The sequence below is a fragment of the Phyllostomus discolor genome, chromosome 5, assembly GCF_004126475.2.
Source record: "Phyllostomus discolor isolate MPI-MPIP mPhyDis1 chromosome 5, mPhyDis1.pri.v3, whole genome shotgun sequence".
Classification (NCBI taxonomy): domain Eukaryota; kingdom Metazoa; phylum Chordata; class Mammalia; order Chiroptera; family Phyllostomidae; genus Phyllostomus; species Phyllostomus discolor.
Window position 1 is genome coordinate 8,731,194 of NC_040907.2, and position 13,111 is coordinate 8,744,304.

Genomic DNA, 13,111 nt, shown 5'->3' on the forward strand with positions numbered 1-13,111 from the left:
GTGGAGGGTGGCAGCCAGTTTCCTGCTTTGGGAAGTCGCTGCCCCCCAGCTCCTCCCATCCTTTGGCCTGGAGAGACGTTCCCCGGACGGGCAGGAATCCCTCGGGGCCAGGCTCACTCTGTGACGTGGACACACACCCTGGCCTCCGGCCCAGCGGACCCTGCGGGCAACTGGGGGCCTCCATCGGCCTGACCCAGAGGGTGGGCGAGGGCTGCACCCTGCACTGCTCTCCCCTCCCGCCTCCCGGCTTTTATCGCCTGGTCTTAGAGAGGACGTAAATAATCCTCAACCGTGGCCGCTCCTGTCGAGTGTGCCAGTAGATACTGTTTCATAGTAACAGCCACTCGCATTTCCTGAGTGTTTGTACCATGGACCAAGCAGCCTCCACGGCAGCCACGTTACTCCCACTGGGCGGATGAGGGTACAAAGGCAAGGAGAGGCGAGGGGCCTCTCTCAGGAGCCCTCAGCTACGAAGCAGCAGAGCTGGGATCAAACCCGGGCCGTCTGGTTTCAGAGCCCAAGCCCCCAAGTGCTGTGCCGGGCCTTCTCATTGCCCACCTGCAGGGGGCGCTACTCACATAGACATGCTCCCTCTGGATTTTCCCATCTCACCAGTGAGGACCCGGAAGCTCAGCCATGGACTCACTTGCTCAAGGCCACACAGCAACTGAGGCCAAGAAGCGGAGTCCGAACCCAGCTGTGTTTCGGCTCTTGTCACGTGGAAGCCACTCGCTAGTTCCCGGGAGCTCCAAACTCGGGGTTCAGAGAGGAGAAGAGGGTGTCAGAGCTCCCGGCGTCTTACTGCATCTAGTGGCAGAGACGAGTCAGAAACGCCGTGGGACTTGCCTCGGGGACCGGGCTGTGGCAGGGCCCAGCGGGCGGGCTGTGTTTGACTAAGACACCACGTGCCCCGCCTGCAGTCCACGTCCGTGTCGTGGCTCCGTGTCAGAGGTTTAACGTCGTGACAGGCAGTTAGGGAGAGGATCCTGCGCTTCAGAGCCCCAGGGTAAAGCGCTCCATCCCACAGGCCCAGCCGTAGGGGGCCTCCCCGTTGTCCGGTAGCTGTGGCGTCTGATGGCCTGCCCAGTAGAAGGTGCCATTCCGCGTCCCCCTTGGGCAAGGCTCTACTTGGGGGAAGAAGGCCTGTGGGGAGACAGGCGAGTGACCCTGCCCCGGCCTCTCCCTGTGCTGCTGTAACAGGCGGCTTGTTTCGGGGGCAGCTTGGACCTCCCCGTGCCTCCCGTGTTCGAGCCCAGCAGTGCTGCCGGAGGGCAGAGCGGAGGGCTCACCACCACAGGGCGGCAGGCCCCGGTGGGTGCCCATGTATCCCCTGTGCCCACCTTCTGGGCAGCCGAGATGGACTGGGCGGGAGGAAGAGAGCAAGGTGACCCCCCCCCCGGAGCAGCTGCCCCCAAGGAGCAGTGCCAGGGTGGAGGGCCCAGACACACGTGCGCCTGGAGGGGAAAGCAAAGGTGGTCCCTTGGGAGGTGCGGGGGTCCCGGAGATGTGATTCTTCATGGAGCGGGCGCTGCTGCAGGCACGGGCGGTTCCAGGACACACCCAGCCTTGCTCGCTCCCTCAGCAGAGGGATTGCGCCAGCGTCCTGTCCTGAGTTAGCCCCGGCGCCGGCAGGGAGGCCTGCTTCCAGCTGCCCCGCGGGTTTTCACCGAGTGCTCCGGTGGCCATGCCAGTCCCAGGCCAGCGGCGGGGGATTCCCCGGGGATTAGACGCACCCCACTCTCTGCCTCGTGGACAGAGTCAGCATCACAAAGTCTATTTGTGTTCTGGTCCCAGCACAGCGTGGGCCCCGTGGAACCCACGGTGGGGGGCTCACAGCCAGACACCCGGGCTTAGAGCCCAGCTCCGATGTTGTGCCTGCTGTACACTCTTGGCGAAGTCGCTTGACCTCTCTGAGCTTCTGGTTGCTCCTCGGTTGGCACAGATAATTGCACATCCCCTCCCTGAGGCTCAGCACGGTTGCACTGAAGGTTTTCTGAGCGTCGGAGGAGGTTGTCACTGGGCTTGAGAGTGGGGCTGACACCCTCCATTGGACTTCCTTCTGCCCGATAGGTTCATGTGCCCCGGGGGCTGGTGGCGCAAGGCGGGTGATTTCACAGACCCCTGGGGTTCCGAGCTGGAGAGAGCCTGCGGGTCACTCGGCCCAGGCTTCTCATTGTGCAGACCTGGAAGCGGAGGCCGAGGAGGCAGTGACTTGTCTGAAATAACAGTGTCCTGAGGGCGCATCAGGCCCTTGGCCACAGACGTCCATTGATCAGCAGGAATCTCTGCTCTGCCAGGAAGGGCCCGGGGCCTTAGGCAAGGCCTGGAAAGCTCTGGAGCAGGAGAGACGAGATGAAGGTTTTTACTGTATCTGTGCTCACACTGGGGCACAGCCAGCCCCAAGGTGGCTCAGATTCTCTGGGGCACGGGGTTCACTGGAGATCCCGGTGGGGGCCCCTCGGGCCCCTCTGTGTGTCTCCCGCCCCCGGCATGAGCCTGGGGAACCAGTTGGGAAGTAGACAAGGACCGTGATGAAAAGAATAGACATTAACACATTTTTAACATGTGCCCTTTTTCTCCCCCCAGTAATTTGAGATTATTTCTAATAAAAACCACGTATCCTGGGGGAGGTAACCTAAAGCAAAGAGACCTCAGTCACCAGATAGAGGAAGGAAGAGCTGTCTCCACCCCACCCCTGCCCTAACCCAGCCCCACACCGGTCTCTGGGCGTCCCTGTGTCCCCTGCTTTCTCACTGTGTGACCCTGAGAACCAGGTTGAGGACCTGCCCTGTCCTCCGCCTGCAGTGCACAGCGCCTCCTGAAGGGGCGATCACAGGCTGAATCTGGGGGGAGCTAAGGGGATGGATGTCAAAACACCATCTTCTTACAATGCCCTTCAAGTCCCAGCTAGTCCTTGGAGAACCCCCAAGAGTGGGTGGTGGGTGTGTGCTTGCCCCCCTTTCTCTCCATACCGCCGGACTCACTCTGTGGTGTCAGGAACTAAGGGGTGACACCCAGGTGAGGCCGGCCGTGCAGGTGCCCAACTTACCGATGGGCACTCGATGCAGCGCTGCAGGTACCCTGGAGCACAGGTCCGTCCGTGGGTTTCTCGGGATGGCGGGTGATGGCCGAGCAGTAGGCCAAGACGCCCCCTTGGTCACCTCACCCCCTTCCTGTCCCCCGGCCCTCTCCAGGCCAAGCAGTCCTTAGCCACGCTGACCAAGGACGTCCCCAAGCGGCATTCCCTCGCCATGCCGGGCGAGACGGTGCTCAACGGCAACCAGGAGTGGGTGGTGCAGGCGGACCTGCCGCTGACCGCCGCCATCCGGCAGAGCCAGCAGACTCTCTACCACTCGCATCCCCCCCACCCCGCGGACCGGCAAGGTGAGTCCTGGCCCCGCCACGGCCGTGGGGGCTTCCTAGACGGCCGTCTGGCCCGGTAGGGAGGGCACAGTGGCTGCTCAGGGGAGTGTGGAGCGGAAGCCACGGGCTCGGGTCACTGAGCAGCCCCAGAGGTGGACCTCAGGCGCAGGTGCATCCCACCTGTTAGACGGTACCTGCGTCCGTCTGTCTCTCAGCTCTGCCTGCCTCCCGCTGGCCTCATCTTGAATTTGTCTCTTTCCGCGAGGCAGCAAACAGTTCCCAGCAGTTGCAGGATTTTAGCTCAAAAGCCTTGAGAAGGGGGAACTATCTCTCTGTCCATAGCAAATCCCAAAGAAGGACTCTGATTGGCCAGCCTGAGTCACATGCCCACCCCAGGACCAATCACTGTGTCTAGGCAGCCAGCACAGTGATTCTTCAGCCCAGGAGATGGCTGAGCTCCTTGACTGACAGCTCCACACGACCCCAGGATGTGTGGGAAGGTGCTCACTGTAGGCACTGTGCAGGGGAAGGGCGCGGCCTCTAGGCAGCATCTGCACCCACTGGCCACAGTACAGGCCCCGAACTCCTCTGCACGCCCACAGCCCCCTGGTTCCATTCTCTGTCACTTCTGTGAGTGGCTGCCTTTGTGTGACATGCAGGTTGGGGGCAGGCAGCTGGCCTTCGGAGCCCCAAAGTCCTGCTGTCACATCACCTCACTGGGAACCCAAGTTCTGGCTCCAAAGCCCCTCCATGCCACTGCCCCACCCCACCCCGGCCTTAATGGCATTGGCAGTGGCAAGGGCTTTCTTGGTATTATAGCCCTATCTGCCCACATGCTACCTGCACATAGTAGGTGCTCAGTCAGTCTTGCAGAACAACATGCTTCCTCTACCCAGCTCCTGCACCTGCACCCAGGAAGGCAGTCTGCTGGGTGCAGCCTGGTGCAGGCTCCCAGCTGAGCCTTTTTTTGGTCAATGACTACCGAGTGAGCACCTACTACGTGCCACACACCGTGAGCTTGGGTCCAGTCTGGACAAGGCACCTAGGGTGCCTGTCCTCACGGAGCTGACGTTGTAGGTGTGAAGACAGCCAACACCATGTACCCAAACTGACTTACAGAATGATGACAGATGGTCATTAGTGCCGGGAGGGGAATGAACAGAAAACAGGTGCTTTGATGGGGAAACGAGACAGTGGGAGAGCCGGTCACTGAGGAGGGCCTCTTTGGGGACGGTCCCGAGAGACGAGAAGGTGCCCGACGGGCAGCAGGGCCAGCAAAGACGGAGGCGGGAGGGGGATGGCAAGTTGGGCGCTGTCAGAGGCCGGGGTAGGGGTGTGGGCCGGCTGTACTCCCTCCAGCCTCCGCTGCCAGGAGGAGCAGTGTCAGCCCCAGAGCAACCAGATGGCTGGCGCTCTCTGCAGTGTGCGGCTTGGGCTCTGGGGGGCGACAGTGGGCTGGAGAGCAGCGGGCGGGTCTGGGGTCCAGTTGAGAAGCCCTGGTGAGGACCAGGTTTGGCAGAAAGACAGGAGCTGCTGGTGGCCTAGGGGCTTCCTGCTGGGGAAGCTGGTGCATGCCGGCAGGTTTAGGGATCGTCCAGGTGGCGGCAGCCTTGTGGGGACAGTCACTGAGGTCCCCGGAAACTCCGCCTCTTCCTCCCCCTCACCGGTGAAGAGGGGGCCTAGTGGGATCCCAAGGCCACGATGGGAGATTCCTCTGGAAGCTGCTCTCTGACCACGAGTGGGGCTGCGGAATAGAGGGGCGGACAGCCGGGCAGGCATGCCCTCCATCCCTCACTTCCCAACTGTCCCTGCTTTCCCAGCGGTCAGGGTGAGCCCCTGCCACTCCCGGCAGCCCTCGGTCATCTCGGACGCTTCTGCCGCGGAAGGCGACCGGTCGTCCACGCCCAGCGACATCAACTCCCCTCGACACCGGACGCACTCCCTCTGCAACGTAAGGCCAGCAGCCGCAGGGCCCGGTCTGGGGCCCTGCCCGAAACCCGCGGGGGCGGGCGGAGGGGCGAAGACGCACCCGCTGTTTCCTCTCGTCCACCCAGGGAGCACTCTGGCGGAGGCACTTCCTGTTCTGTGCTCTCCCTTTGCGAGAAGAGACGGATGTGGGGAGAGAGAGAGAGGAGGCCCACTTGCTCCCTGTGTCCGGGAGGGCAAGGAAAATCCAGAGGAAGGCGGGCCGGGGTCGGCCGCGGGGTCTGTGCAGCCCGGGGTTCCCTCTGATGGGCTGCGTCCGAGCCGAGACCGTGGGCTTCTCCTCCCAGACGTGACCCACCCACACCCACACCCCCCGCCCCTGCAGCTCAGCATGTCCCTGTGGGGCCAGTGCCCAGTCTTCATCCAGGAAGGAGCCAAATTTTTTTTGAGCTTCCAGAAGCTTTGGCATGAACCTCTGGAGAGGTGTCCATGAATTTGTTCTAAGTGCATTTGCTTTGCCTATTTAATCAAACCCTGTGTGGTTGCGTACGGGGTGCCAGCTACCAAGAGGCCCCTGTCCCCAGTCACCTAACTCTTGATGACTTGTAAGGCAGGCAGAGGCTCCCAAGGGTGGGGGTGGACAGGGATGAGGAAGGTGGGTGAAGGGTCAGAGGACAGGAGGGCGCCATGTCTGGGCTCCAATAGGAAAGGCTGGGGGTGGGGCCACGCCTCGTTCCTGCTCCAGCACGTGGTTGCTGGTACTCAGGGCCCCCTGCCAGGACCCAAAGACAGACACACAACAGAACAGGTCTTCAAGTGCACGGGGAGGCTTTCTCAAAAAATCAATGAATGTAGCGAAATTGATAATAAAAAAAAGAAATGAGATGAATCTAGTGGGAAGGAAAGACAGAACAACCCTTACTTGCCATGATACCATTATCTACCTGGAAGACGCAGGAGAATAACCTTGAAAAGCCACAGAACTAATAATAAGCTAGTACCTAACAGTACTGGTTGAAAATCAATTTATAAAAATCAGTAACTGTCCTATATTCAAGTAACCATAATGGAAACATTTTTTTTCTCGCTACAATAACAATGAAAAGCACTTATAAAAGTAGCTAAGGCTGAATTTACAGTAAGTTGCCGCAGCCTGGTGCATGGGCAGCAGGATGGTGGGCCCGGGGACTTATTTGGCCCACGTCATACTGGCCTGGGGCCTCACCAAGGGCTGGGTGGTTTTTTTAACTGGGGCTTTCTAAAAGGAAGCAATGTATGCTCACCTCCCCAGGAGGAGGTGACAAAGGCTGTCTTGACTGACAGAGCCAAGGCGGAGAAGGTGGGCCACTAGAGGGACTTCTGGCATCTCTTCCCTGGTTCTGAGGGGCCGGCATCTCACAGTGTGACCCAGCGCCCTGAGTATCTGTCTGTGCACAGCCCAAATGGGAGTAACTTCTCAAGGGCCTTTTTTTTTTTTCAGTCTTCTCTTGATGGGCCCAAAGGGGCTCTGGCAGCCAGAACACTGTTGGGAAATGCATTCTGCAGAAAGCGTTCTCTAAAGGCCTGTGGAATTGCTCTGGCACAGGCCTAGCCTTTTGCCCAACTTGGCCTTGGCACATAGCTGCTGCTACAGGCAGTAGGTCCAGCACATGTATTTCCAAGTTCACTTAAGACAGGGCCCTGCCGCCAGGGCGTGGGTGCTCCAATATGCCGGTTGTCTGGGTCCATTGCAGTGGGCACCAGCCTTGTTTTTTTCCCATAAATTTGGCGAAGGTGGCCCTACCCAGAGTAAGCCCGTCTCAGCTGCCTGCTGTGAGCTCTGCTTGTAAACCTGGAGATAGGACTCAAGACTAAACTATCATGTGTTCCATTCCTGCCGTCCCCTCAACCACCTTCATCCCCCACATCAACAGATGTGCACACAGGGAAGCCAGGAGGAGCCCCAAAATAGCCCCCAGGTAACCCTCTGTTGTCAGTCGTGTGACCGGACAGCAGCAAGAACAGCCACGTCTGGACTAAGAACACCCCCCTCCCCATCCTCTCATGCTCTGGCCACTACTTTTGAGCACTGCCAGGTGGTGACTCGGCACAGAGAGGCTGGAGAAAGTTGATGGATGTGGCAAGTGACACAGACTTTGTTTCTTCATGGGCCCTTTGCCTGCAATTCTGGAAACAACCGCCAGGGGTCTCCCTAGCAGTGACTTCTGTGATGGAAATGATCTGCTCCCCACCCCCCCACCCCCAGCAGGACAGACTGATCGTGGCGTGTTGTGAAGGCTTTTGCACGTGCACTTTGTACACTGTAGGGAGAGGAACTAGGCCAGGAGGAACCAGACTGTCCCAAATTTGCGTTGTGGCTCTGCTTTTAATTAGCTGCATGAGAACTGGGCTGTGTGGAGCCTGGGCATCTGTAAATCAGGCTAATGAATCCTTCTGCCCTTCCATAAAATAAGTGATTCATTGTGTTTGTGAGGGCGGGGGAAGTTCGAGGCTACAGAGTCTCCTGAGTCTTCTTGTTCCAAAATTCTTTGGGTTTTTTTGCTTTTTTCTATAAAATCCTATTTATTTAGGAAAAGCACCAAGTATAACCAACCCCCAGTTCCAACACAATCAACCGAGACAGAAACTTAGAAGCCTTTAAGTAACTGCTTTGTGAGTCAGAGGGTGTCGGGGTTCAAGAGGCCGGAGCAGGCAGGGGAGCACCCCAGGGCCTCAGACCAGGACCCCTGACCCAGATAGCCCCAGCGAGCCCCAGGCCCTCCCCATCAGCCATCTGGGAGTGTCTGCTAAAGGGGTGGGGGGAGGCCCCCCACTCAGAGTCAGGGTGGCCCCTGAGGGATGGCCTCATCTCACGGAAGACCCCATGCATGCCTCACGGGCCACCTCTGCACTCGTGTGTCCTGCGTCTCTGCTGTCTCATCTTCCTCTTCTCCTTTGGCTACAGGGCGACAGTCCCGGCCCAGTTCAGAAGAACCTGCACAACCCTATTGTACAGGTAGGTGCACCTTTGCTTGGTCCTTGGGCCCTCCCTGTACCCCAGCCCGACCTCGGCTTCATCCCCGGGGCCCTGGCATCCCCACTCCCCATACCTGGGCACCCGGGGCAGACAGGAGTTACGGCACTCAGCAGGTCGCATGTGGGTCTGTCCTTCCGTGCCTTCTTCTGAACCTGTAAACCTACTAAGTGCATCGCACTTTCTGCACCCTGCTGCTCCGGTAATGTCCTCTCTCCTGGCAGCCAAAGTCCGATGACCCGAGCCATGAGCTCACTGGGCCCCTCGTTGCAGGAAACTTTCGTTCGTTTTTAACATGTCAATAGTCTGTCACCAGGATATGTAGGGGATGTGCAGGGAGGAAAACAAGAATCCAAGGGTCGGGGGGAGGGGTCTCTGAGGTCAGTCTCTAGTCCTGGGGCTCCCTCCTGATGACCTGTGCGCCCATCCGTCCCATCAGAGTCCACCAGGGAAGTTCCCCAAATGCAGATTCCCAAGCCCTTCACCCTGGAGATTCTGTCCCACCAGCTGTGGGAAGTTCCCCAAATGCAGATTCCAGGGCTGGGCCTGGAATTTGGGGGATGTATTTTTGGGAACCATTCGGCTAGTCTGGCCCCTACCTTTCTGACGGAGAATGATGCCCCACGTCTGTGCAATGCACGTGGCAGTTTGCAGAGCTCTCTGGCAGACACTGCCCCCCAAGTCCCCATAGTTACCCTGCAGTCGGGACTAGAACTCAAGCCCCAGCCTCCTCGCCCAACCTCAGCCAATCCTGTTCCTTGTCCAGGCCTTCAGGTCCAGGGTCCTTGCCCGTGGCCACTGCAAAGCTCAGGTTTCCTCCGTCCTCGCTCTCCAGGCTCCCCCGGCTCCCCCAGGCCCCCTTTTCCCCGGGGACTTTTTCACAGGAACTGGTGCCGCTGCCCCATGCCCCTGCACGCAGGCCCTGTGGCCGGCCCAAGGCCCAGTGTGTGCACAGGCTCCTCCAAGCCCTTAGGGGGCACTGCAAGGCGCAGGCCAAGAATTTAAATGAGGTTGCACACGTCACCAACAGCTAACCATTGCGAGAGGCTGATTATGTGCCAGGCAACGTTGCAGGCCTTTTTATCCTCACTTCAATGACATCCTCATGATAGTCCTGGGTGACTGGCCCAAGGTCCCTCCTCGAGCGCCGGGCAGACCCTGGCATTCCTAACCACAGGTGACCCCTGCCCCCACCCCACTGGCCGCCCCCGCCCCTCCTGTGCTGTGCTCCCAGCTCAGGATGGCTCTGTTCTCTTCTCCCCTGTCCCTCTGCCCCTTGGCCCCGGCTCCTCAGTCACTAGAGGATCTTGAAGACCAAAAACGGAAAAAGAAGAAAGAGAAGATGGGATTTGGCTCCATCTCCCGCGTCTTCGCCAGAGGGAAGCAGCGGAAGTCCCTCGACCCCGGCCTCTTTGATGGTACCGCCCCTGATTATTACATAGAGGAGGACGCGGACTGGTGATACCCGCCTCCCTTGGCCTGCTGCCCGGCAGGCGTGTCAGTGCGTGTGGACGTGCGTGCGTGTGTGCGTGCGTGGGGCGCGCGGGGGCGTGCGTGCGTGCGTGGGGCGCGCAGGGGCGCGGGAGCGGGGTGTGGCCGGGCGCAAACACGTGTGACCCCTCCCCCCTGCGTCGCCACCTCTGTAATTGATGTACATACTACAGACGTGTGTTAATATGTCAACTCTGTCGTCTTTGGCGCGATACAGTTGTGTTGTTAACCTGGGTTCGTTTTGTTTTCTTTGTTTTTTTTTTTTTTTTTTTTTTAATGTTTTCTTTTTTTCTGTTCGTTTGGGGTTTTTCTCCCCCTTCCCCCTCCCCTCCTCGTTTTTACGAAACTTGAAAACTTGAAGGACTGCTGTGTATTTGTAAATAACGAAAACCTATTGTGCACTCCGTGCTTGTAAATGTCCCTCGTCCACACTGCTACTCCTGGAGCCCGTCTGCCCGAGGATGTGGTCTGTTTTTTATGTCCTCCCCTCCCTGTGCTCCCCCCTCGCCCCCAACCCCGTGTGAACGCGTGGGACCAGACCCTGTTCTCGGGGCGCGCCCAAGTCACTTTAACCACAAAACGCCACCGTCGTCAGGGTAAGGTCTGCTCCCCGCAAGCCTCTCACAAATCCGGCCCAGGGGCCTCGTCTTAGCCGGGTTTGCCGAGGTCAAACGGGCTCTTTTCAATGGCCTGCCGGTTTTTAAATTGCGTTGCCATTTCTTTTCTTTGTGGAAACAAGAAAAAAGAAAAAGAACATTGTTCCGTTTAATTTATTTGCACAAATGCAGAAGACTTATTCTATCTAAATTATTACATAAATATTGGAATGTATATTTTTCCATGGGGCGGGGGGGGGGGGGGGGGAGGCGGGGAGGTGGGTGTTTCTTTTGACCTGTCTAGTCTCTTCTTGCGCTGCTGCCAGACGGCGCCAGGTAGAGTTCGGGGTGGCCAGAACCCAGGAAGCGTTGGGTCTCAGAGCTCACTGGTCTGCGTTAGTTCTTCCTCTCTCTCTCTCTGCCGGCTCTTCCGCCCCTGCATGGGAGTGCGCTCCACCTCTCTTCCTGTCCATATTGCTCTCTCTCGCCAGGCCATTCCCTGTGTATCTATTTACCTGGACTACAGAACACTGAGCTCGGTGAGCAGAGCGCCTCCTGTGAGAGCCACCTGCTCTTGGGCCTGTGTTCGGAGTGAGGGTGAATGAATATACAGGGGAGAGAGCCAACTGCATGGCCACAGGGTGCGGCTGACTGCAGGGGACCCTCGGCCAAGCGGCCCCACGGGGGTCCCCCAGCGGCATTCATCCCTCCTCCCTGTGGCTGTGTCTGTCTTCTCCGTGGCTTACTCTGCACGCTGACCAGGCAGGTGTCACTGGGGAGGCTCTCAACTCTGGGGAGGGCTGTGGGGGGGCAGAGTGTCAGGACCAGGGCCCCTGCCCTCCCCATTCTCGTTGGCTCCTGCAGCCACACCTGGCAGAGTCTCTTGGGGTCCCTTAGGCAGCCTGAGCCCATTCACCTCAGGAGAGAGGGCTGGCAGGAGCGTTTGCCTATTTGGGGAGCAGAGTCGGCCTGTGAGGCATCACCATCAAGGAACCGTGTGCATTAAACATGGGGTGATAGAGATCACGTGAGCTAGAAGCCAGGGGCCCCCCCGAGGCCATAAACTAGCTTCCCTTTTCTTTTGGCTGGTGAATGCCCCCACCCCGCGCCCCCCACCCACCCAGTGCTCCCCCTTAACTACTAACCCAGCTCCACTCACACACCCTCTAAACGGTAGTAGCTGCGCTTTCTGCTAACTGTAACGCTGTCTGCTCTTACCAAGAAATGAGATTTTCAAATGCTGGAGTATCTCTGTCAGAACGGTTAGGATATTTTGTCCCCAGCCTCTAACACACACAGAAGGGCCCCAGCCAGCGGCTCCCTCTCCTCCGGCCCCCGTGGGGGTGGGGCAGGAGCCGGCCGGGCACCTAATAAGGCGCTTTCTGGCCTCCTTGGGCTTTCACAGACAGACCGAGGCCTGGCATCTTTCTCGGCAGAGAGAGATTTTTCGAAAACACTTCTCCCTCTCCACCCCTTCCCCGTGAATTTTTTTTTTTCCTTTTGATTGATTTGTATTGTTTTTCCCTTACGAGAAAATAAGATGGCAACCACTCCTGGTCATGATTTAGTAGTTCCTTTTCATTTCAGTTTTTGTAAATTAGGAGATAATTCTAAGAGTTCCTAAGGATGATTTATTTAAGAGAACTACGTCAAATAGCGAATGAGTTAATGGGTAACGCTAGATGAAAAGAACCTTTCCCGTGGGCAAGGTTTCTCGAAGGCATGGATGCAAATATAAAATATTAAAAAAAAATCTAAATAAAGCTTATTTTAAAATATTATCGAACTCTATGTTATTTGATTGCTTCTATCTTGCTCCGGGTGGGAGGCCAAGGCCCCACGACCTGCTCTTCGGAATATTCCTGAGAGAGTGATGGGAGGGGCCGGGGAAAGCTGGCCGGCTTCTGGGCCCACGGAGGGGCTCGGGCCGGGTCTCCCAGAGACATCTGGCCTTTGCCGGCTTTACCGTGGGCGCCCAGGGATGCCCGTGGTCCTAATGCACCAGCCCCGAGCCTGGCACCCCAGCCCTGCGTCCTCCAGCTCAGCACCCCGGTCAGCTTTCACCGGCTCCCTTCTCCCCGCTGCGCGCCTTCTGAAGGCCCAGAGGTGGGGCCTGTGAGTTTGGGGCGTGTTACTTACTTCCTGCAGGCCTCCGTGGGCCTCTGCAGCGCCCCAACTTCCCCCCTTCCCGGGGGGCTAAGAGGAGCTTAAAGGAGAAACGGAACTGTCCACAGGGTTCCCTGGTGAAGGCAGAGTAAGCCCGGCTTTTCCAGGCCCCGGGAAATCCCCCAGACCCAAAGCCCAGCCCCCTCCCACACACACCCCTGCACAGTGTGTCCCGGGAAGAGGCCCCGGCCACACCAATCCGAGGTGGCAGCCCTTGCCCTCAGCCTCTGTCTCCCAGCCTCAAGGGAAAGCTGCCCCAGCAATAAAACCGACACAAGGCTGGCCTTTTAACTCCCCATCGCTTCTGCTGGAAGGAAGCTCAGAGCTCCGGGAGAGCGAGACCATGCCGACCAGGCACAGAGCGCAGGGCTGCGAGGGACTTGGGCATGTCTCCCCCAGCCGTGCTCAGCCCGGCCCCACGCTGGAAGGTACACCTTCTCTGGTGGTTCCGAGGGGCGACCAGGCTTGAGGACCCCTGGGCTCATCCAAGGAGGGCCAGTGGCCCCAAGATGCCGCCGCTGCCCTCTGCCTGGCCTCATGCGGACATCGCGAATCC

The 13,111-nt window shown here is 58.6% G+C and overlaps 1 protein-coding gene across 6 annotated transcripts in view; it reads left to right on the forward strand.

Annotated features, from left to right (window-relative positions):
* The window catches only part of KAZN (kazrin, periplakin interacting protein), a 387,429-nt gene that overhangs the window by 340,001 nt on the left and 34,317 nt on the right, over nt 1–13,111 (forward strand). For 3 of the 6 annotated variants that reach the window (XM_028513058.2, XM_036025338.1, XM_036025337.1), the window contains exons 5-8: nt 3,195–3,384; nt 5,184–5,314; nt 8,234–8,284; nt 9,597–9,720. In XM_028513058.2, coding sequence (XP_028368859.1) covers nt 3,195–3,384; nt 5,184–5,314; nt 8,234–8,284; nt 9,597–9,720 — 496 coding nt within the window. Of the gene's footprint in view, nt 1–3,194; nt 3,385–5,183; nt 5,315–8,233; nt 8,285–9,596; nt 12,171–13,111 lie in introns of those variants that run through there. The other 3 variants (XM_028513060.2, XM_036025341.1, XM_036025339.1) reach the window with 2 other exon arrangements.